Below are 25,085 nucleotides of genomic sequence, written 5' to 3' on the forward strand. Positions count from 1 at the left end.
TGCTATACCGCCAGCAACTGCGACCACTAAATCTGACACGTAAAGCTTAGAGCAATGAGACAAATCGAGCTCTAAGTGGTGCCGCTGAGGATCCTGATAAAGTCATATAAAAGGGTTGTGGAGAAAATAGTGGAAAAATTAGCAACTATCAAGTTATGCATACCTAATGTATCCATTGTAAAGGGAGAGTAACTCAAATCTTGGTGTATATCTGGCTGACTTCAAAAATGAACTGGATTAACCCTTGGAAAATTGATGTATGACGTACCAGTCTCTGCTCACTCTTCAGTATGCAACATACTTAAGAGCCTACTTACTAAACCATGCCAATATTTTGCACCCAATGTATGTCGACTGCGAAAGTTACCCCTTAGGAGTGTTAGGTACCCAAAACATTTTAGGAAGGCAGCAATGCCAGGGGGCAATGGCTACTACCACAGTACCATAGGTCAATACCATGACTGCTAAGGCGGAATTTGGTTAACTACACCTCTGGAGGTGACATTAACTGTTCCACATTATCTACCAGGTACAATCCTCTTAACTGCAAGACACTCTCCCCATCCATTCCCCACCCGCTCAGTTAATGCGCCCTATTTATGTGGCACATTATCAACACAAGCGCCATATTAACACGAATTACCACCTGCATTCAAAAATCTCACACTGTTTAGTAAGTAGGGGGCTTTAGTACTTCAAACTACACAGGTTTTTTTTAAATTTTATTTTCATACAATATTAGGCCAATGATAAATAAAACGATGTTGCAGAACAAAAACTTACAAGCTGAAATAGGTGTAAAGTTAGAACCATGCATGGGTCATTTGCAACACATAGCAAATACATTACACTCAGCGTCAGGGAAATTGGGGGGGGGGGGGGGAGGGGGAGGGGGGGAATATCGCAGTTGATCCGTGACACCGCCAAATGAAAGAGCTGAATTTGTCTCTGTGGTGAAGCATCCCCCACCCCCCCTTCTGTTTCAGAATGAAAATAAGTGTATCTCTTTAGCATGGGGGGCTGAGGAAGCTGGCCAAAAAAAAATAATATATATATATAGCATGTCACCTTGAAGGAGAATAAGGAACAGGTATGGGGGCATTACGAGCAGAGAATCACCTGCTTCATGCATCTTACCCATTGTTGGGGGGTTTGGGGGGCACAAAGGAAAGAAGAATGCAGAAGATAGCGAAGAATGTAACAAGAGTAAAGGCAACAACAGCAGTAATAATGTACCTAAACAAGCTTTGCTCATTTAACATAACATGAAATAAAGAAGATATTCAGAAGACCAATACATTAGACTCGGTTTTATTTATTTATTTATTTATTTTTATAGTGTTTTCTACTCCTATGAAAGTACACAAGCTTTTTTTTTTTTTTTCTTTTCTCATTGGGGAAGGGGGGAAAAAAAAAAAAAAGAAATCCTGTACTATCAGAAAAGTAAAACTCACTTTTCCTAGCTGCTGCCTGCTTCCGAACTATTCCTCGTCTACTTCAGCTACAAACTGGGAATGGTGTTCGGGGGACTTGCTGTGCGTTTTGCTTAGATGCAGCTTCACGGCGTGTTTGCTTGCAAATGTCCGGCAACACAACTTACACTTGAACTTAGAGTCCGTGTCCTCTTCCGCAGCTCCTCTGTGAGGTGATTTCTGAACGGACACCCTTGAGATTTCTCGTTCTGCCTTGGTCTGCTGTTCCACCGCCAGCCTGTTCATGTCTTTCATTTGGAAACCTAGATGGGACTCTAAGTGGCTAATGTAAGTGGATGGGGTTCTATACTGAGATGCACAGTCACTGCAATAAAAGATGGGATGCCCTTTGTCCATATTTTTCAAAAACTTTGTCCCTCCAGTTTTTCTAAGCTGGTACTTAACATTTGCCAACCAGTGGCTAATGGTGGTCATAGACAGGCCTGTAAATTTGGAAATCTGCATGCGTTCTTGAGGACCTAGATCAGATAATAAATATTTACCTTCAGATGTTTGGAAAAGGCTGGAAGCAAATTGAGCTTGCAGGATTAGAAGGTGCTGTGGGTTCCAATTTGACTGCCTACCCTTTCTTTTGTGTAAAGAGGAGACCTCTGCTGAGACGTCTTCAAAGCGTCTGACATCCATTTCCAATTTCATTGGTGCAATCCTCGAAGGAACACTATGTTTTGGTGTCGTAGCTTTTGGAAGAACTTTAACCATATCTGCAATGTCGGAGAGTGCATGTTTCTGTGGCAGGGGTGTACAAGACAGTGCTGGGACTGACTCAGCTTTCTTGCGTTTAGACTTGGTGAGATCTATAGGCTGATCACTGTTTTCAAATAAATAAGGACTGTCTAGAGGGGCAGGCCTCAGTGGAGTAGGAGACACAACAGATTTCTCTAGTGCGTTAAGATTAGATTTCTGGAATACAGAATTTGTGCTTGAGCAAGGACTTGAGTTGGTCTGGCAACGTACAGGTTCAGTGGCCTTGCCCAAGTGATTATTCAAAACTGACTGCAGGGCACTGAGAGGATTCACGCAAGGCAACTCTGACGAATGGTTGGTAACGCTTTTCAAGATGGCACATCCGTTACTAAGAGTAGATTCTAGCGATTCTGTGATCTTTGTTTTATTTTTCTCACCGTGTTCTCTTGTCTTTTCATCCTCTTTTATGAAAAGAGATTCTGGCTCTTTGGGCTCTGAGCAGGCCTCTGCTTTACAGAATGATTCATCTTCATTTTTGCATAGTGCAACAGCTTCTGTTTGGCTACTCTCTTTACCAGCATCCTTCTGCAATTTATCAGGCTCTTCCAGTTCTTTCTTCACTTGAGCGCACTGAGAGGCCTGTGATGGGACAGGCACCAGCAGTGTAACTTTACCCTTTGGAGCAATGGGTCTTAGTTTATTCGTGAATGTTGGCCTAATCTGTAGCACTTGGGAGCCTATTGGTAAGGAAGGCTTGATCACTTCAGAGAGTTGATAAGCTGCATGAATACTAGGGTACGCACTCCAACTAGGAGTTCCATTTTGAGCTTTATTGATAGCTGTAGTGACGGTGTTTTCCAAAGACTTCAAAATGTCTCCTCCACCCTTCGAACCATCTTCTAAGTCTTCTTCTGTTAGATACTGGTATTTTAAGGTAGGATCAAATGGTTTCTCAGGAGTATCTTCATGCACATCATTCTTCCCTATTTTTTCAATGTTGTTTGTTTCATCCTGATTATCTTTCAGACTCTCTTTGTTGAGCTCCAATGCGGGTGTCACATAGTCTGACGATGAATGGCTTGTTGATTTTGAAGCCTGTGAGTCACTTGCTGGTGATTCAGACAAAGATTGCATTTTTTCGACAGCTAAGGGGTCCATAACTAGCTGCTTTCCTTTTTTGGAGGCTGAGCTAGTGACTTTCAAGAAGTGTCCTGTTACCATCATGTGTGTAGTTAGCTGCTGCAAAGTATCGTGGGAACTGCCGCATTCCATGCACTTCAGGATCTGTGACTTACAGGCCTCAAACTGCCATGTGTAACTTGCCCCATTCTGGTAGCCATAGCGATTGTTGGATGACAGCTGCATGTTTGCAGCCTTCTGAGACAAACAAGTATCCGCAAAAGATCCTGTTGTGGAGTCTGGGGAGCAGGGTCTATTGACATCAAAAACACGCTTCCTTGGAGGAGCTACCAGTTTTGAGGAAATGGTGGGCACTGGCTCCTTCAAAGGCACTTTTTGGTAATGTTTTGTTTTTATCATATGAACGCTCAAATCTTGAAGGGAATCAAAAGAGTCACCACAAAACATGCATTTTAGAACTTTCTGGGCATCCTCCTTATCCATATCATGAAAGGCCCTTTTTCTAGATTTCGAATAGCTGGTAGATTTGTGCTTGTCCTTTTTATGGTTGTCATCCTGGTAATGGCCGGTTTCGTTCATATGTACTGTGAGTTCTACCAGAGTGTCATAGGCTGCACTGCACTGCCTGCACCTAAACCTGCTGGCACCTGTAAATACATTTCCGCAGATCTTGCTGCTCTGTCGATATAATTGAACAGAACTGAAGAGGTTGGGCTTGGACACCGACTTTGAAGGTAAACTCTGTTGCAAACTTTTTGACAGTGCATCGTGATGCCAATCAAAGTCGTTTTTGCTCCCTCCATTTCTGCTGTCACAGTTTCTCCTCTCTGCGCTAGATAACTTCAGACCTAACCCCAACCTTGTCCAGTAGGAATCGGATAGAATATTTGCATAGACTGCTGTCATTTTATGCATGCAGTCATGTGTTAAGACTTCATTTTGAGCTTTGGAATTGACGCTGGTCTTTTGATCCTGGACATCTTTTGAAGAAATGCTCTTCACGTCTGCCACCTGATCACTAGCATCACTCAAGAGAGATTCGTTTTCCACATCCTGATTGGATATATGGCTTACTGGAGAGTTCTGGTAACTAAAACTACCTTTCTGCTCAGTTCCCGGTTCTTGTTCTTCATCAGTGGCGGTGTAACTACTGCCCTGAAGCTGAAGCCCAGAATTACTGTCGTCATCTTCCTCTTCCTCCTCCTTCACTTCTTCACCCTTTAGGTCTTCCTCTTGGACGTAACCTGCAACATATAAAATGAAGTAACATTAATAACGTTAACCTTTGATTTCAAAAGTTTCTAGAATAATCAAATGAGAAGTTAGCAATACATTAAACCATGTCTAGAGAAAGATACACAAGTGGACTCAAAGAAAGTCTGCAATGGGACTCAATTCCATTAATGGTATCCAGATTTGGGTGCCGATAAAAGTTAGTGCTAAGCGTTGTTCTATAAATGGCACTCAGAGTTGGACGACATTTACAGAACAGAATTTGGCGCTTAAATCTGCATCCAATTTTAGGGGCAAGGATTTATATCAACTGCACATACGAACATGAGAATAGCCTTACTGGGTCAGACCAATGGTCCATCTAGCCAGTATCCCTTCTTCACGGAGGCCAACCCAAGTCACAAGTATCTGGCAAAAACCCAAACAGTATCAGCATCCCATGACACCGATCCTTGTGTAAATTCTCACGCCTATATTAGGTGAGGATCTCCCATATTCTGTTAAACTGCGTGCAAATTATAGGATCGCCCCTGATCATCCCATACCCCTCCCATGGCTGTGCCCCCTCTTCAATTTGTGCCTAGAGATGCGTGCGCAAATTTTAATGTATGCCAATTAGGACTGATAATTGACTATTCTTAACTATCAGCGCTAATTATCTCAATTATTAAATTGTGTGTGCAAATTAGGGAGTCCTTTTATTAAGGTGCGCTAACTGATTTAGCGCATGCTAAAGATTAGCGCACACTAAATGGTAAGGCACCCATAGAATATAATGAATGCCTTAGTATTTAGCGTGCGCTAATCTTTAGCATGCGCTAAATCAGTTAGCACACTTTAATAAAAGGACCCCTAGGTGTGCACCATATACAGAGTTAGGGCATTGAAGGACCCTGTACTTTAATTTTTTTTTTGTTCCTTAAGAGTAAGTGACTCTATTATAATGTCACTGTCTGGTTTTACTCTCTGCTCCATATTTCCTTTCGGATTGGACTTTTATTTAATCCACAGTTTATGACCTGTTACTATTGAAAATGAAAAAGCCAATTATGTCTTTTTTTTCTGTGGCTTACTGTCTTTTATTGGCAGATGGTCATAATTCTTTTTAAGTATCACAGCGTCTGCAGTTAATAATCTTCCTGCCTTGGAAATATAACTTCTAACTATACCTTAATTGGAGAGGTAGTAATTTCAAACATGAGCTTTTTATTTAGGTTGTATTTAAAACCCTATCTTATCTAAGTTTGAGGCAAAAGTCACATAAGAAATACAAAGGCAAACAAAAGGATTTGATTGCTCTTTTATGCAGTACTGAATGTTTCTGGACGTATAAAACATTTAGGAGTCTACTTAATAAAAGTGCAGTGAGATTCTACTGTTATCGCATATCAATAGCCAACATTAGTACACAGTAACTGCAAAACCTCTATGTTAACTACAGGGGGCAGACCTAGCACCTTATATTCAGTTAACACAGAGAAAATGTTTTTGCTGAAGGTTAGCTGGATTATAGACAGATAACACTATGCAGTTACCAGTACCTATTGAAGTATGTTGGTCTAATCTGTTTTTTGGGCCCAAAATTAATATAAGATAGTGTCTTATTTTCGGGGAAACAAGGTACTAACAGCTAACATGGCATCCTTGCAGTTCTTGCCTTCTAATTTCTGGTTAAAAACCTCACTTAGAGAGGGGGAGGAGCATAGACTGTACAGGGGCCACATGCATTAGCATGTAAGGCAGCTGATAAAGATCATGTCAGGGAGAGGATTGAGAAGGTGCTGTGCTATCAGGTTTGGGATCGCAATTATCTGGGATTGTGCTACTGCTGCAGCATTTGACCAGTCTACAGTTGCACTGGACTGCACTTACCATCTCTTGAGGGGGTAGTATATTTGACAGTCAAGAGAGTTAGTACAGGGTAAAGACTAGAGAATGACAATTCTGGTCTCCTTATCTCAAAAAAATATAGCGGCATTAGAAAAGGTTCAAAGAAGAGCGACCAAGATGATAAAGGGGATGAAACTCCTAAGAACATAAGAATTGCCGCTGCTGGGTCAGACCAGTGGTCCATCATGCCCAGCAGTCCACTCACGCGGCGGTCCTCTGGTCAACACCAGCACCCTAACCGAGACTAGCCCTACCAGCACCCGTTCTTGTTCAGCAGGAACTTGTCTAACTTTGTGTTGAATCCCTGGATGGTGTTTTCCCCTATAACAGCCTCCGGAAGAGCGTTCCAGCTTTCTACCACTCTCTGGGTGAAGAAGAACTTCCTTACGTTCCTACGGAATCTATCCCTTTTCAATTTTAGAGAGTGTCCTCTCGTTCTCCCTACCTTGGAGAGGGTGAACAACCTGTCCTTATCTACTAAGTCTATCCCCTTCAGTACCTTGAATGTTTCAATCATGTCCCCTCTCAATCTCCTCTATCCGAGGGAGAAGAGGCCCAGTTTCTCTAATCTTTCGCTGTACAACAGCTTCTCCAACCCCTTAACCATTTTAGACGCTCTTCTCTGGACCCTTTCAAGTAGTACCATGTCCTTCTTCATGTATGGCGACCAGTGCTGGACGCAGTACTCCAGGTGAGGGTGCACCATGGCCCAGTACAGCGGCATGATAACCTTCTCTGATCTGTTCATGATCCCCTTCTTTATCATTCCTAGCATTCTGTTTGCCGTTTTTGCCACAACGCGGCAGAGGAATGCCCGGAAGAGGCAGCCTGCCTAGATTGCTGCCGACGCTGCCGGTTTGTTATAAGGTATTTATTTCGGTTTCACGGTTCAGATGGGAGGGAAAGATGGGTTGGAGATGGGGGGGGGAGCGCTGCTGCTGCTGCTGGCAATTAGGGCTTATTTTCGGGGGTAGGGCTTATATTAAGACCCACCCTCAAAATCATGCTAGTGCTTATTTTCAGGGAAACACGGTATGCCACTTTATACAAAATATGGGACCCAACACGGTCAGTGTTTCGATCAACACGTCATCTTCAGAGGGGTCCCATAAAATGGTGGTTTCAAGGGACATGTAACAAATATGCCTGATCTGTAAGTTGAATATGTAAGCAGTGGAAATGTGCGTTTGCCTTTTTAGCAGCAGAATTCCACTGGTATATTTGTTACGTGTTCCTTGAAACCACTATTTTATGGGACCCCCTGAAGAAGACATGTTGATCGAAACACAAAATAAAGTGGTATATTTGTACATAAAGATAATGTCAGACCACAAAGCCCCAGTGAAAAATATGGATACAGTTTATGGATCAGAGATCAGATTAAAAGTTCACTAAATATCTTGGAAGAAACAAAGCCCTGGATACAATCAGGACCTTTGTTATTGCTGTTTTTGGGGGGTTGGTTTTTTTTTTTTAATTGATGGAAAGTGAGGATCTGTTGAATCAAATCTTAACTTGTAAAATAAAAAAAACATTGTCCAGCAGTAGATACCCAATATGATGGCCATTTTAGAGTTTTGCTTTTCAGAGCCACCATCAGTACATTTCCGGTTACACCCCCTCACCTTCAGTATTTAGGCTGAATAAATCTGAAATGGAAGGAAGCTACATAGTAATATAGTAAATGACGGCAGATAAAGACCCGAGTGGTCCATCCAGCCTGCCCAACCATACATGCTCCATAAATTAATTATTTAGTTTAAAGTCCTTTTACTTAGATATTTCTGGGCCAGAAACCTAGAGCCCTGCCCAGTAGTGTGCTTAGGTTCCATCTACTGGAGTCTCCATCAAAGTTCACTCCAGCCCATCTTAACCATCCCAGCTATCGAAACCTTCCCCAGCCCATCCTCAACTGAATGTTCATATATGGGACACAGGCCGTGCAAGTCTTCCCAGTACTGGCCTTAGTTCCTTCAATGTATACCCATTATTTTCTGATTATAGATCATCTGTGTTCATCCCACGCTTCTTTGAACTCCTTCACTGTTTTCCTCTCCACCACCTCTCGGGAGCACAATTCACGCAACAACCATCCTCTTCGTAAAGAAGAATTTCCTAACAGTATTCTTGAATCTACCACCCCTCAACTTCAAATTATGTCCTCTGGTTTTACCATTTTCCTTTCTCTGGAAAAGATTTTGTTCTACGTTAATACCTTTCAAGTATTTGAATGTCTGAATCATATCTCTCCTGTCCCTCCTTTCCTCTAGGGTGTACATATTCAAGGCTTCCAGTCTCTCCTCATACGTCTTCTGGCGCAATCCTCCTACCATTTTCATTGCCTTTCTCTGGACCGCTTCAGGCCTTTTTATGTCTTTCACCAGATAAGGCCTCCAAAAATGAACACAATACTCCAAGTGGGGCCTCACCATCGACATGTACAGAGGCATCAACACCTTCTTTCTTCTACTGGTCACGCCTCTCTCTATACAGCCTGGCATCCTTCTGGCAACAACTACCGCCTTGTCACACTGTTTCTTCACCTTTAGATCCTAAGGCTTCATCAGCATCCACAATATCCTGGACACCCAATGTACGGTAGTTTCCACCATTCATTCAATTCTTGCCCTGTTGATTTACTTTAAGAAAACTTCCTGACATGATTATCAAGGCATAAGAGTGGATAAGTCATGCCTTTCCAAATAATGTAATATAGTACGTCATCATACTCAAAACCAATGACTTTTATTCTTAATTTTTCCACTGACTAAAATCTATTTTCAGGCCAACTAGGTACATTCTTCTGCACACAGAGAGGTATTTCTTAAAAAAAAAAAAAAAAATCAAATTCTTTCCAAGACTGGAAAGTTTATTATTATTATATTTTTGCCAAGAAGAGGGACACTAAATCACTGTCCAACACAACCTTCAGAATCTGTGTAAACTTTCCTCACCGTCTGTACTATTTCATACTGTACATACATACACACTATTGCAGCTCTATTTAAAATAACATCATTACTACAGAAACCTAGCAGTGGTACAAGGTAATCCCGTTTCCCCACTTGTCTGGCTTCAGCTCAAACATCTTTTTCTTTTTGGCAAACACCATGTCTGTCTCTAAACTATTTCATTCCGTTAACAGAATCACCTATAAATTAGCACTACTGACACATAAAACATTAATGAACAAAGCCCCTGCATTTTTAGTAAGACTCCTGATTCCATAAGTTCCTACTAGATCCCTAAGATCTGAGGAGAAATCTCTCCTTTCAGTCCCTTCCCTGAGATTCATTTATATGTGGAGGGACACCATTTTTTCCATTACGGCACCACAAACTTTGAATTCTCTTCCAATAACGTATCAGGAAAGAAAAATCGCTTAATAAGTTTAAAGGTCTTTTAAAAAGCTGGCTCTTCAAGGACGCTTTCGACCGAGTTGCTCGAACTCCATAGAACTCAAACATTCCTCAGTGAGCTAATATCCTCTAAATCAGTGATTCCCAACCCTGTCCTGGAGGAACACCAGGCCAATCGGGTTTTCAGGCTAGCCCTAATGAATATGCATGAGAGAGATTTGCATATGATGGAAGTGATAGGCATGCAAATTTGCTTCATGCATATTCATTAGGGCTAGCCTGAAAACCCGATTGGCCTGGTGTTCCTCCAGGACAGGGTTGGGAACCACTGCTCTAAATAAAAATTAAGTGGGTAACAATTCCCTATCCTAATGTTCTAACCCTATGGGCTCCTTTTATTAAGCTGCGATAGCATTTTTAGCGCACGCTACACGGCTAGAACTAACGCCAGCTCAATGCTGGTGTTAGCGTCTAGCGCGCACGGCAATTTAGGGCGCGCTAAAACCGCTAGCGCAGCTTTGTAAAAGGAGCCCTATGTGTTCTTTTCTCTTAAAACATTGTAGTTCAACCAGTTTTCCTCCTGTTTCGTGTATTGTTATAGCCTTAAAGTATGTGTGTCTTTTTTACTAAAACCCTGCTTTTATACTTGTAAATCGCACTGGATCATGATATTGCAATCAAATCCAATTTTAAATAAACTTGAACAGGCATCAACCCTCCTTCTCTTTGCTGTTTCCTAAAAATGTCTTACCACATCGGCTACGAAAAGACATATTTTAGTTGTAAGTTTATTTTAGAGGAGTCTTCTACTGCTAGTGAAACAATGTTTTCTACATTAGGGATCGGCATAGCTTCATATGATTAATACAGGAGTGGTATCGTTCTGTTAGTGAATGACGAAAATGTCCCGCCAGTAGACTACAAGTCTTGGCTTTGTGTTAGAACTATGATGCCATCAGGCTACTTTAGAATTACACATTACATTCTTTTCCATTGTTTAAAAAAAAAAAAAAATGGCATGGAGTCTAGCTGTCCTGGCTGATTGCCAGGCGTGGTAGCATTTTTTCCCCCATATACTGAAGTACTTTCGTTTAGCAAAGCAATAGCTTCTTACTTAAACATTATCTTGGCAAGTTTCAACTCATGTTATGTTTCTCTGTGGTTGCCTGATGGTTCATATCACACAGTGAGCACCCGGACTAAATCTGTAAGGCAGAATTCAATCTGCAGTGGATAGCTGTCACAAAAGCACCAGACGTAGTTTTGCATAATTAGCGTTCTCTCTTCAGGGCAGTCTGACCTAGCATGAAATTACCTTTGATTCCTGGAGGAGGTGGGCCTTTTTCAAACACAATTACTGTTATTGGCTGGTTAATGAGTGTGTCCGTAAGGAGCTTTTTCAGTGAGTAAATGGAAAGGTTTAGGGATGCCCACCTTTGACGTCCAACATACTCAGGCTATCTTGAGAACAAAACAAAGATCTTTCATTGCACAAAATAATGACTGAATACTAAAAAAACAAAAAAACAAAACACGAAAATGTATTTATTCAGTTTGCTCTCTGGCCTAAGCTATGCTTGAGGCTTCATTGATGTTAGCCTGCATATAAAGAAAATGCTGGTATCTGTTGAGGAAAATAATACATAATAATCCAACAGAATAGGACAGGACTGCTGTTGATTTGTTGACCGACCCAGAAGGACGAGCAGTTGACATCATGGCATAACAGCAGATAGAAAAGTCTGTAGGCTATAGTGTAAAATCAACCCAATTCAGGGAAACTAATTAACCTGTGTATGCAAATACACAACAATGCCAACATAGGTAATCTATCAAGGTGCGATAACTGACCTCTTTAATCCATAACCCTACTACTCCCCACTGCCCACCAACCCAGCCAGCAGATTAACCATTCCCCTTATCTGTATCCATGCTATATTGTTTGTCTGTTTAGATTGTAAGCTCTTTCAAGCAGGGACTGTCTTCTTTGTGACTCTGTACAGCACTACGTATGTCTGGTAGCGCTATGGAAATAATTGTACTAGTAGGTTGATTCTGTATAGACTCCTCAATAAGTGACATAGAGGGGCATAATAAAAAAAAAAACCCGTCTAAGTCCCCTTTTGGCCTAAGGCCTTAAACGTTGAAAGTAGAAGCAGGGAAAATGTCCATTATAAAAAAAAAAAACGTACAAAAGGAGTTTTTTTTTTATAATGGCCTGCCTCTACGTTCAGCTGTTTAAACGCCCAGACCACCACTACATCTAAACTTATACCATATAATCAACCTAAAAAAAGCCTAAGCCCCAAACGTCCAAAACAAGGACTTTTAGGCGAAGGAGGAGCCAGTCCTTCGCCTAAAAGCTTGATTCTGTAACCGGTGTCTGTCAAAAACTACACTGGTTACAGAATCCACCCCCCTCCCCCGACAACATCGGGGCAGGAGGGAGCCCAAGCCCTCCTGCCCCGCGATCCCCAACACTCCCCCGGGCCGAATCCGTTGGGGCCAGGAGGGAGCCCAAGCCCTCCAGGCCTGGTGATCTCCCCCCCTCCCCCCACCACACAATCCGGCCTGGAGGGAGCCCAAGCCCTCCTGGCCCGTGACCCCCTCTAACCCCCACCCCCACTAAAATACGGGCAGGAGGGATCCCAGGCCCTCCTTCCCTCGACACAACCCCTCCCCCCCCCTTTATAGAACTTTAAATGTGTGATTAGTAGAGATAAGTCTGATATGAGAAAACTTCATCACTGTTTCTAATTAAGAATTTGAAAATTGAATATAAGGGAGATATTTTTGTGGGTAAATAGTGGTGTTCCCCAGGGTCTGTGCTGGGACCGCTGCTTTTTAACATATTTATCAATGATCTAGAGATGGGAATAACTAGTGAGACAATTACATTTGCTGATGACACAAAGTTCTTAAACCACAAAAGGATTGTGAAAAATTGCAGGACCCTGTGAGATTGGGAGACTGAGCATCAAAATGGCAAATGACGTTTAATGTGAGCAAATGCAAAGTATTGCATGTGGGAAAGAGGAACCGAACTAGAGCTACGTGATGCTGGGTTCTATGTTAGGAGTTACTGCCCAGGAAAAGGATCTAGGTGTCATTGTTGAGGATACATTGTGCGGTGGCGGCTAAGAAAGCAACTAGAATGTTAGGAATTATCAGGAAAGAAACGGAAAACAAAGATGAAAATGTTATAATGACCTTGTGTCGCTCTATGGTACGGCTGCACCTCGAATACTGTGTGCAATTCTGGTCGGCATATCTCAAATAAGATATAGCAGAATTAGAAAAGATACCGAGAAGGGTGACGAAAATGAAAAAAAGAATGGGACGACTTCCCTATGAGGAGAGGCTAAAGTGATTAGGGCTCTTCAGCTTGGAGAAGAGGAGGTTCAGGGGTGATATGATAGAAGTCTATAAAATACTGAGTGGAGTGGAAAGGGTAGATGTGAAATGCTTGTTCGCTCTTTCCAAAAATACTAGGACTAGGGGACATGCGATGAAGCTACTAAGTAGTAGATTTAAAACAAACTGGAGAAAATATTTCTTCAAATAATGTGTAATTAAACTCTGGAATTCATTGCCAGAGAATGTGGTGAAATCAGTTAGCTTAGCTGGGTTTAAAAAAGGTTTGGCTAATTTCCTAAAAGAGAAGTCCATAGGCCGTTATTGAGATGGCTTGGGGAAATCCACTGCTTATTCCTAAAATAAGCAGCATAAAATCTACTACTTGGGATCTGGTACTTGGGACCTGGGTTGACCGCTGTTGGAAACAGGATACTGGACTTGATGGACTTTTGGTCTGTACCAATTCTTATGTTATTAAGTCAAAGATCTGAATTCATTTAATTGATTACATTTAGAACTCACTTATCTTTATTAGATATAAATAATATACAAGAGCAAACTTCATCCGGTGCAAAGGAAACTTTAAAATAAAGAGAGCATTGTCTGAAGTTTCAAAAGGAGTAAACCCAGATTTAACATTAGAAAATATTTTTTCATGGAAAGGGTGCTGGATACATGGAACAGCTCTTCTAACAATAGATTTCAAGGGAAACCTGGAGATCAAGTGTGGTTTGTGGCCTTGAACCAGGAAGTAAACTAACTTTGCCTTATGGATTTTATTTGCTGTCACAGGTCCTTATAGATTCATAATCGAAACAGAAATACGTCTAAAAACCTGCCTAAATCGGCACTTGGATGACATAAAAGATAGGTCGTCCAAGTGCCGATAATCGAAACGGGTTTTAGACTTACCTAGAGGCATTTTAGGCTTCTGAATGCTGCTGTGCGCCCAGTGCTCAAAGGGGCGTTTTTGGAGGAGTGGTTAGGGCGGGAGGTGGGTGGGATGTGGGCCGACCTAGACTTTGTCATCCTGCAGAGATAATCAAAAGTTTAATGAGACTACCCAGACAGAACTTATACGTTGTGACTTAGGCGATCTACAAACAGGTATAAGTGCCCAGAAGGTATCCAAAGTGACCAGATAACTACTGCAGGGACAAAGTACAGACCCCCACACATTCCCTCAGTGATCACTGACCTCCTCACATCACTATAAAAATCAGAATAAAAACGTACATTCCTGCCTCCGGAACATCAGCACCTGGCATAGGAAAGCCTAGTAGAGCTACACAGAGGTGGCTTAAGTAGTCTGGGGGATGGGCTAGTGAACCATAGAGAGGAGGACCCAGGCCCATAAGCCACTCTAACAACTGCATTCATGGTGGAAAATATGAGCCCATCATAAAAAAACCCAAACCCTTCTGTACTGCCATGTAGGTGCCACCTGCAGCCATAAGGGCTATTGGGGTTGTAGACAGGTGGATATAGTGGGTTTTTTTTTTTGGGGGGGGGGTCACCAAGACCGGCAAGGGAGTTGTGGTGAGATGTTTATGTTGTACCCTTTTTGTGAAGTTCACAGCAGTATCCTATAAGGTGCCCCACTACTCTTGCCATGTCTGGGTGTCCAGTCCATCACTTTGCTAGCCCCTCCCAAGTCCAAAATGTCTTGATCTGGGCGTTTGGGACTTGGACAAAGACAGATGACTCAGGAGCAAACAGCTGGATGTATAAGCAGACGATTCTCGGGGGGGGGGGGGGTGGAGAATATTTTAGATGTATTTTTCGAGAATGGACTTTATATACTGCCGACTTTGGATGACTAGTGCTCTATTTTTTTAAAAAAATTCTTTATTGATTTTCCAGACTTCAATAACGCAATACATAAAAATGTAACATATAATAATACAATAAAAGCACATTCAACTTACAAGTATTCATAACCAACCAATTTCTCCCCCCCCAAAAAAAAACACAGGTTATCGCAAAAACCTTACCCTATTCTAAGTAATAATATCCTTTCAACCTCCCACCCACCCCAAGTGCAAATATTCAAAGAACAAATTAAGACAGAAATAGTCCCTCCCCTTTCCCCCTTCCCTGGATGTGCATGAAAACAAACAAAAACTGACTCCAAATCAAAGACCTACTATAGTGAAGAAATGTAAGATGTCAATGGGCCGACGACTATCGCTCTAGACCCAAAATGGACTTAGATTTTTTTATTATACTGCTTCACATTGCTAACTTTTATTTTACCATTGCAAGGTTCACTAACCTTAGTACCATGGGTTAGTTAGTGAATGCTGTGTTGCCGAGGCCGGAAATATTGTGCTTTCTCAGACACAGTGATGCAAAGATAGTAAATCCCATATCTGGCCAGCTAGTTTTTTTAAGGGCTGAGGTGACAGAAATACAAAATATCTCCTCATCCCTTCCAATGTGCTACCCCACAGCCTTAACCTTCCTATCTTTGTAACTCATCCCTTGACCCCTCAGTCTCTGCCCCTCCAGCTGGATGAGGGAAGGATCTCTTGGGTGTGTAGTGGGGGCAGGGCACTCTTTAAAGTTGAAAGGGGATAGATTCCGTACGAACGTAAGAAAGTTCTTCTTCACCCAGAGAGTGGTGGAAAATTGGAACGCTCTTCCGGAGGCTGTCGTAGGGGAAAACACCCTCCAGGGATTCAAGACAAAGTTGGATAAGTTCCTGCTCAACTGGAAAGTACGCAGGTGAGGCTGGGCTCATTTAGAGCACTGGTCTTTGACCTGGGGGCTGCCGCGTGAGCGGACTGCTGGGCAGGATGGACCACTGGTCTGACCCAGCAGCGGCAATTCTCAAGTTCTTAAGAGAAATCCCCGCGTGCTCATGATACTGAAGCTCCCTGAATCAAGATGATGGCCTCATGCAGATACTCCTTCACGTTCACTCTTATCCAGTGGCGTACCTAGCATATGTGACACCCGGGGCCCGTCATTTTTTGACACTCCCCCCATCTGTTCGAAAAACATGATTTTTAGTAACAAGCCACATGTCACACATGAGTACCTAGGAAAAGGCAGCATCTTACATGCTGCAGTGAGCAGTACAACATCAATACACCCATTGTAAAACTAAATAAGCCAGACTAGTACAGATCAATCCTGCAGTCAAGCCTAACAAAAAATCATGTCTTTCGAACACACAGAACACAGAAAACACCTTTGCCTAGTATGGAATATGTCATCACAAACTAACCCCTCTCCCTTTTACAAAACTGTAGTGTGGATTTTAGCCACAGTGGTAACAGCTCTGACGCTCATAGAATTCTGAGCATCAGAGCTGCTACCATCATGGCTGGCGCTAAAAAACGCTCCACAGTTTTGTAAAAGGGGGGATAAAATAGAAATACATAGACAAAGATTAAATTGAACCAGTAAGAAGCTGGACTCTGCATACAGTGCACCACAGAAACAGTGACACGTCTCCTAAAGCAATAAATAAACAGAAAATTATTTTCTACCTTTGTCTTCTGTGGTTTCTGCTTTCCTCATCTTCTTGTAACTCTCTTCCTTCCATCCACTGTCTGCCGTCTCTATTCCCCTATATGGTATCTTCTCTCCTTTTATGCCCCTTCCAGAAACTGTATGCCTTCCCCTTCCATCTCTCCTTTCACCCCTATTGGTCTGGCATCTCTCTCCTCTCCTTCCCTCTCCCACACCTTTCCTCTGCAATCCCTATCCCTTTTTTCCCTCATTTTCCTTTTCAATTTATTTTCTGCATCTGTCTAGATTACGTTCTTACTACCCTCTCATCAATGTCCTTTTTTACTGTCTACCTAAAGCTTGCCACCTCTTTCCCTCACTCCTCCAGTGTTTCCCTAACTCAATCCTTCTCTCCCCATCATGTGCACTCCTTTTATTTATCCCCTTCTTCCATCATGTACCCTCTTTCTCCAACCCTTCCATCTAGTACCTTCTCCTCTCTCTGTCCACTTCCATCCAGCGTCTGCTCCCCTTTCTCTCCTCCCATTTCCTTCCTGCATTTGCTCCCTTATCTCTCCCATCTGCACTTCCATCCAGCATAGGTTCCCCACTACCATCCAATGTCTGCCCTTTCTCTCGCCATCCACCCTTCTTCAATCAACATCTGCCCCCTTTCTTTCCCTCCAATATCCTTCCCCCTTATGTCTCTCCCCTTTCTCTGTACATCAGTTCTATTAGTACCACCCTTCCATACCATCCTTCCCCCTTTCTTTCCCTCCACCACTCTTCCATTCCAGCAAACCTGCTCCTTTCTCTCCCTTCATGCAGCAAGGTCCCATGATGACTGTAACTGCCGGCTGCCAGTCCACCCCACTCCGACGCATTTGCTCTGGAGCGGACTCAGCAGCTGCATGCTGGAAGGTCCCGCGATGACTCATCTGCTGGCTATGTTCCGGCAGACGCATTTAACTTACTTCTTCCGGAGCAGAGCCGGCAGACGAGTCATTGCGGGACCTTCCTGCACCTCAGCGCGGCTGCCGACTCTGCTGCAGAGAAAGTAAGTCAGAGGTAACGTGACCATTTATTTTTTTCATCAAAATGGGACCTCTATTAATTGACTGTGTATCCTTTCTTTCATTTCTTTCTTTTTGCACTCAGGCCCAACAATTGTCCCTTTCTATTCCCTCCCTCCTTCCTTCCCATGTCCATGGTGCCCCCAGTGCCTCCTTCCCGTGTCCATAGTGCCCCCAGTGCCTCCTTCCCGTGTCCATGATGCCCCCAGTGCCTCCTTCCCGAGTTCATGGTGCCCCCAGTGCCTCCTTCCCGTGTCCATGGTGCCCCAGTGCCTCCTTCCCGTGTCCATAGTGCCCCCAGTGCCTCCTTCCCGTGTCCATGGTGCCCCCAGTGCCTCCTTCCCGAATCCATGGTGCCCCCAGTGCCTCCTTCCTGTGTCCATAGTGCCCCAGTGCTTCCTTCCCATGTCCATGGTGCCCCCAGTGCCTCCTTCCTGTGTCCATGGTGCCCCCAGTGCCTCCTTCCCGTGTCCATAGTGCCCCCAGTGCCTCCTTCCTGTGTCCTTAGTGCCCCCAGTGCCTCTGTCCTGTGTCCATGGTGTCTCCAGTGCCTCCTTCCCGTGTCCATAGTGCCCCCAGTGCCTCCTTCCTGTGTCCATAAGAACATAAGAACATAAGCAATGCCTCTGCTGGGTCAGACCTGAGGTCCATCATGCCCAGCAGTCCGCTCACGCGGCGGCCCAACAGGTCCAGGACCTGTGCAGTAATCCTCTATTTATACCCCTCTATCCCCTTTTCCAGCAGGAAATTGTCCAATCCTTTCTTAAACCCCTGTACTGTACTCTGCCCTATTACTCCCTCTGGAAGCGCATTCCAGGTGTCCACCACTCGTTGGGTAAAGAAGAACTTCCTAGCATTCGTTTTAAATCTGTCCCCTTTCAACTTTTCCAAGTGTCCTCTTGTTCTTTTATTTTTCGAAAGTTTGAAGAATCTGTCCTTCTCTACTCTCTCTATGCCCTTCATGATCTTATAAGTCTCTATCATATCCCCTCTAAGTCTCCTCTTCTCCAGGGAAAAGAGACCCAGTTTCTCCAATCTCTCAGCGTATGAGAGGTTTTCCATCCCTTTTATCAAGCGTGTCGCTCTCCTCTGAACCCTCTCGAGTAACGCCATATCCTTCCTAAGGTACGGAGACCAATATTGGACGCAGTATTCCAGATGCGGGCGCACCATCGCCCGATACAATGGCAGGATAACTTCTTTTGTCCTTGTTGTAATACCCTTCTTGATTATGCCTAGCATTCTATTTGCTTTCTTAGCGGCTGTTGCGCACTGTGCCGTCGGCTTCATTGTCATGTCCACCATTACCCCCAAGTCCCTTTCTTGGTTGCTCTCATTCAATAATATCCCTCCCATCGTATAGTTGTACCTCGGGTTTCTGTTTCCAACATGCAATACTTTACATTTCTCAACGTTGAACTTCATCTGCCATCTCGCCGCCCATTCCCCCAATTTGTTCAAGTCCCTTTGCAATTCTTCGCATTCCTCTTTAGTCCCAGCTCCACTAAATAGTTTTGTATCGTCCGCAAATTTTATTATCTCACACTTCGTGCCTGTTTCTAGATCATTTATGAATATATTAAATAGCAGCGGCCCGAGCACTGAGCCCTGCGGAACACCACTCGTGACCCCCATCCAGTCCGAGTAGTGGCCCTTCACCCCTACCCTCTGTTTCCTACCCGCCAACCAGTTTCTGATCCATCTATGTACGTCTCCGTCCACTCCATGGTTCTTCAGTTTCCGGAGTAGACGTTCGTGAGGCACCTTGTCAAAGGCTTTTTGGAAATCAAGGTATATGATGTCTATGGGGTCTCCTCTGTCCATCCGTTTGTTAATTCCTTCGAAGAAGTGCAATAAGTTCGTTAGGCACGATCTCCCCCTGCAGAAACCATGTTGGGTTGTTTTCAAAAGTTCGTTTCTTTCCAGATGTTCATCGATGTGTTCTTTAATCAGTGCTTCCGTCAGTTTCCCCGGAACCGAAGTCAAACTCACTGGTCTGTAGTTTCCCGGGTCACCTCTTGATCCCTTTTTAAAGATGGGCGTGACATTGGCTATCTTCCAATCCTCCGGGATCATGCCTGTTTTCAAGGATAGGTTGCAAATTTGCTGCAGTAGTTCCGCTATCTCCTCCTTTAATTCCTTCAGAACCCTGGGATGGATTCCGTCCGGACCCGGGGATTTGTCAGTTTTAAGTTTTTCTATCTGCCTGTGTACATCATCAAGGCTCACTTCCATGGATGTTAATTTTTCTGCTTGATTTCCATTGAATATTTGTTCAGGTTCCGGTATGTTGGTTGTGTCTTCGTTTGTAAATACAGACGAGAAGAACATGTTGAGTCTTTCTGCGACTTCTTTCTCCTCCTTCACCGCTCCCTTCCTGTCTCCTTCGTCCAGCGGTCCTACCTCCTCCCTAGCTGGCTGTTTCCCTTTAACATATCTGAAGAACGGTTTGAAATTTCGTGCCTCCCTGGCTAGCCTCTCTTCATACTCTCTTTTGGCTTTTCGAACCACACGGTGACATTCTTTTTGATACTTCCTGTGCTCCTTCTGGTTCCCTTCAGTTTTGTCCTTTTTCCATTCCCTGAATGAATTTTTCTTATTGCCTATCGCTTCCTTCACTATTTTAGTCATCCATACTGGGTCTTTTGTTCGACCCTTTTTGCACCCCTTTCTGAATCTGGGGATGTGCAGATTTTGTGCCTCGCTCACTGTGTCTTTGAAAAAAGACCAGGCATGTTCTACTGTTTGCCATTTTTTGGAAGTGTTCCTAAGTTTCTTCCTTACCATTTCCCTCATTGCTTCATAGTTTCCTTTCCTGAAGTTGAAAGATGTCACTATGGTTCTCTTTCCGTTCGGTATGCCTACTTCAACCTTGAACTTGATCATATTATGATCACTGTTTCCCAACGGTCCCACTACTTCCACTTCCTTTGCAGGTCCCCTTAGTCCATTTAGGATTAAATCCAGAGTGGCATTTCCTCTCGTCGGTTCTCTAACAAGCTGCTCCATGAAGCAATCTTGTATAGCCTCCAGGAATTCTGTCTCCCTAGCGCATCTTGAGCTTCCAAGACTCCAGTCTATCCCAGGATAGTTGAAGTCTCCCATAACAACTGTGTAACCACTTTTGCATTCTCGCTTCATCTCGGCATCCATTTCTTTATCGCTATCTCCGGTTTGCCCGGGTGGACGATAGTATAGGCCCATCTTTATTTCATGCCCTTTCCTACCCGGTATTTTAACCCATAGCGATTCCAGTTTGTTGATCATCTCCGCTGTGTCCATTCTTGTCGATTGTATGCTTTCTTTTACGTATAGGGCTATTCCTCCTCCTTTCTGACCTGACCTATCCCGGCGATAGAGCTTGTACCCCGGCAGTGCTGTATCCCATTTGTTTTCCTCATTCCACCACGTTTCAGAGATTCCAATGATGTCTATGTCCTCTGCATTGGCCATGGCTTCTAGCTCCCCCATTTTGTTTCTTAAACTCCTTGCATTAGTATATATGCAGTTTAGATCCTGGCATTTTGTCGTCTTCATTTCTTTTCCCTGTGCTTCAGTCTTTGGTGTCTTCTCTTTTGCTACAATCTTTCTAACCTCCTCTTCTGGGTTAGTTGACTCCTGTAATTTGTCTCTTGTTTCTTCCCTGCCTTTTTTCCCCTTAGTATCTTCACGGGATACCTTCTTCCGAATCATCGACGCTAGGTCGACTGTCGGCTTTCCCCTTTCTCTTAGTTTAAAGCCTGTTCTATTCCTCTCTTGACGTTGTTTGCTAGAAGTCTTGTTCCCGCCACGCTCAGGTGCAGTCCATCTCTCCTGTAGAGCTTGCTCTTGCCCCAGAACGTTGTCCAGTACCCCCAGTGCCTCCTTCCCGTGTCCATAGTGCCCCCAGTGCATCCTTCCTGTGTCCATGGTGCCCCCAGTGCCTCCTACCCATGTCCTTAGTGTCCCCAGTGCCTCCTTATGTCCCCCCCACTGCCTTCCAGATTTTGTCCACCCCCAAAGCCAGCCTGCCTGTCTGCCTACCTATCTCCCTCCCTCCCTGCTTGCGCTAAAGCCAGCCAGCTTGCCTGCCTACATCCTGCCCTCCCTGTCACGGAAGAAAAGAAAAAAAAAGCGCCTCTCCCCTTCCTTTCCCCCGGTCAGCGCCTGCAATCTTACCTCCCCCCGCTGACAAGAAGTCTTTCCGACGTCAATTCTGACGTCGGAGAGGACGTTCCGGGCCAGCCAATCACTGCCTGGCTGGCCCAGAATGTCCTCTCCGACATCAGAATTGACGTCGGAAAGACTTCTTGTTGGCGGGGGGAGGTAAGATTGCAGCAGCGCGGGCCAGGGGATAGTTTGGGCAGGAGGACCCGGACCTGGCCAGCTGTGCACCCCCCCAAGCCGTTCACCCGGGGTGGACCGCCCCTCCCACCCCCCTTGGTACACCACTGCTCTTATCTTATATACCGCCTTGTTGTAGTTTTACAGCCACACTCAAAGCCGTTTACGTACAGTTACTTCAAGCATTTTCTCTATTTGTCCTGGTGAGCTCACAGTCTAATGTGCCTGGGGCAGTGGAAGATTAGGTGACTTGGCAGTATGGGATTTGAACCCACAGCCTCAGGGTGCTGATGCTGTGGCTCTAGCCACTGCGTCACACTATCTCTGCTATCCACGAGCAATGAGTTTCTCATGGGGCTGCCACAAGTGTGATGGTTTCAAAAGTAAGGGCGAAGTTGCCATTGTCACCACTAGCCATTGCAAGGCAACAGAGAGTTAAGTAGGTTGCCCAAGGCCACAAGAAGCCACTGTGGGATTTGAACTTGGACCCTCTGGTTCCCAGTCCATAGCTCTAATCATTTGGGTACTACTCTTTCCCTCATGATGATCCACAGTGCATTAATATTGTAGCATATCTGACTAAATATCCTTCTTCCTTTTACTTAAATGACTTACTGATCAGCTTTGAATCCCAGTAATAAAGTTGTCCGAACGGTGCCCCACCCTGTTTACTGTGATCATGTGCCTCATTAATATAGATTTCTAGCAAAAATGCAAGTGGCAAGTTACTGTTCTGGACAGTGTTTTATAACTGAAAAATAATCTTGGATCAGAACAGCTTGGGCAAATCTCCACCCTAGGCTACTCACCCAACAGTCACGAAGAATCCTAGACGTTTCTTGTCTTACCGTTTAAACTTAGCTTTCTTTTTCCATCCTGCCCACACATTCTCATGGTTAAGCTCTGAAACTTCCATTTGTTAAAAAAAAAAAAAATATCCCAAAGAGCCTTCAAGCCTTTGAAAGCACCACTGATGGAACTCCGAACAGATCCATTCAAGTTCAGCTAACATCAGACAAATGTTTAGTGTATCAGAGGAAGACAAAAAAGCAAGGATTTCATCAATATTTCAGAACAGCCTGAGGGAGACTGTAGACTGCAGCGCTGTAGGGCAGCTAATGGAATTACTCACAAGGGTTTTGTACATTGAAAATAAGCAGCGACTAAAAAAAAATTACCCTTCAGTTTGAGGGAAACTGTATATAACTGCAGATGGGAAAAAATTAAATAGCCACATTCATTTATCCATGTCAACCTGATAGGTCTTTTAATAACAGGTATTACCTTTTTTTTAACACTCTCGTAAGGCAATAATAAAGATTAACATTTATGAAAAGAAGCCTAAAGAATGGTATTCCTGAATGAATAATTAAAGATGTTTTTCAAGAATTTGTTTTCTATTGTACGGCCATGGAGAACGCTCTCTAGTAATGGAATACATTTAGGCTGAGGATAATTTCACACAGACAGTGACGAGAGATGCCTGCAGACAACTGTGTGGTTTCAGGTTATTTTTCTCTTAGCGTGTTTCAAAAAATTTGAAAAGCGCTATTAAATATGACGCGGGCATCTGTCCGTCTGTCCATCACAGGAGCTGTCCAAGCCCTGGTGCTGAATAGCAGTAAGACATGTTTTAATAAACCATTAGGCTTATTGATTATATTCTTGTATGGGGAAAAAAAGACAAGAAAAGAACTCTGGAATCTGAGATGTTTCTAGTGAATATCTAAGGCTCATGTTTCCAAATTACGTGAATACTGAGTTTCAACGACTCTGTTAACCCTGTAAAAAGCCAGATTCTTTGAAAGTTGTGAAGCATCTAAACACCAGTGTGTTCATATACCATAAGTAGGAACTAACTAGACTATACGCTCCATGGTGCAGGGACGGTCCCATATATGTCTCTGCACAATGATGCAAGCAGTGTCTCACTTCCGGTTCACCATACACTTGTTTCCCATGTACTCACCTTTATAGGACCCCTGAAGAAGACTTTTTGTCGAAACGCGGACTGTGTTGGGTCCTGTATCCCTAACGGACTAGGTCCTTTACGGCTCTTATGTGGATGATTTACTTTTATGTGGATGGAATTATTTTATGTGGATGATTTTAGTGTACCTTTGGAACTTTGACACTTTCAAATAAAGTCCATTTGGGAACATCGTCACTCCACAGAGTTTTTTTTGTTTTCTCTGGATTTTCTTCTTTGTAGATATTTTGGGGTCAATTCCTTTTGTTTTTTGCCTATGTCTGATAACGTTGAGCAAAGGTATTCTAATACTATGCTGTTATTTTGTTAATTCAATAAAATGTATTATAATCTATAAATATTCCCATTTAACGGCTATGGCAATAATACCATGGATCTGTGGAATTTCCAGTTCTCAGGGCTAGACAAATTTTGGGATTTCAGGATATACCTAATGAATATATATGATAAGTTTTCATGCATTCCATCTCTAATTTATGCAAATATATCTCCTCCTGCATATTCATCATAGATATCCTGAAATCCAAAACCATTGCAGCCCTCAGGGACCTTTATTGAATCTCATTGCTTTGGATTATTGTATATACTTGAATATAAGTCGATCTGAATATAAGTTGAGACCCCCATTTTCCCCCCCAAAAGGAGGAAAAATGGTTGACTCGAATATAAGTCAGGTGGCTTAATATTCACGTGCTCTGCTCTGCCAGGATCTGCACCCAGCCCCCTTCCCTCCATTCCCTGTCAGGCTCTGCACCCAGCCCCCTCCTTGCCAGGCACTGCACACAGCCCCCTTCTCTCCCTCCCAGGCTCTCCACCCTGTCTCTCCACCCTGCCTTGTCCAGGGTGCAGAACCTGGTGGCCGGGCGGAGGCCTGCAATAAGTCTGGGAGGGAGGAGGGTGGGCGCTGGGCACTGGCCCAAATATAAAGGCCCCAAAATCCCGGTTTATATTCGAGTATATACGGTACTAGACATATGGGAAAACAGAAGTCTGGGGTTATTGTGATGGTGCACTGATTTGAAATCAAGCGAAGGGTCCACATCACAAAATTTTCACTGTGTACTACATGGATTCATAATTGATC

General features: G+C 43.6%; 1 protein-coding gene across 2 annotated transcripts in view; it reads right to left on the reverse strand.

Moving 5' to 3' along the window:
• Nucleotides 1-663: 663 nt before the first annotated feature.
• Nucleotides 664-25,085, reverse strand: part of TSHZ2 (teashirt zinc finger homeobox 2) — a 318,411-nt gene continuing 293,989 nt past the window's right edge. For both annotated transcript variants that reach the window (XM_033963536.1, XM_033963537.1), the window contains exon 2: nt 664-4,561. In XM_033963536.1, coding sequence (XP_033819427.1) covers nt 1,482-4,561 — 3,080 coding nt within the window. In that variant the 3' untranslated portion in view covers nt 664-1,481. The remainder of the gene's footprint in view (nt 4,562-25,085) is intronic.

The sequence above is a fragment of the Geotrypetes seraphini genome, chromosome 11, assembly GCF_902459505.1.
Source record: "Geotrypetes seraphini chromosome 11, aGeoSer1.1, whole genome shotgun sequence".
NCBI classification, from domain to species: Eukaryota; Metazoa; Chordata; class Amphibia; order Gymnophiona; family Dermophiidae; genus Geotrypetes; species Geotrypetes seraphini.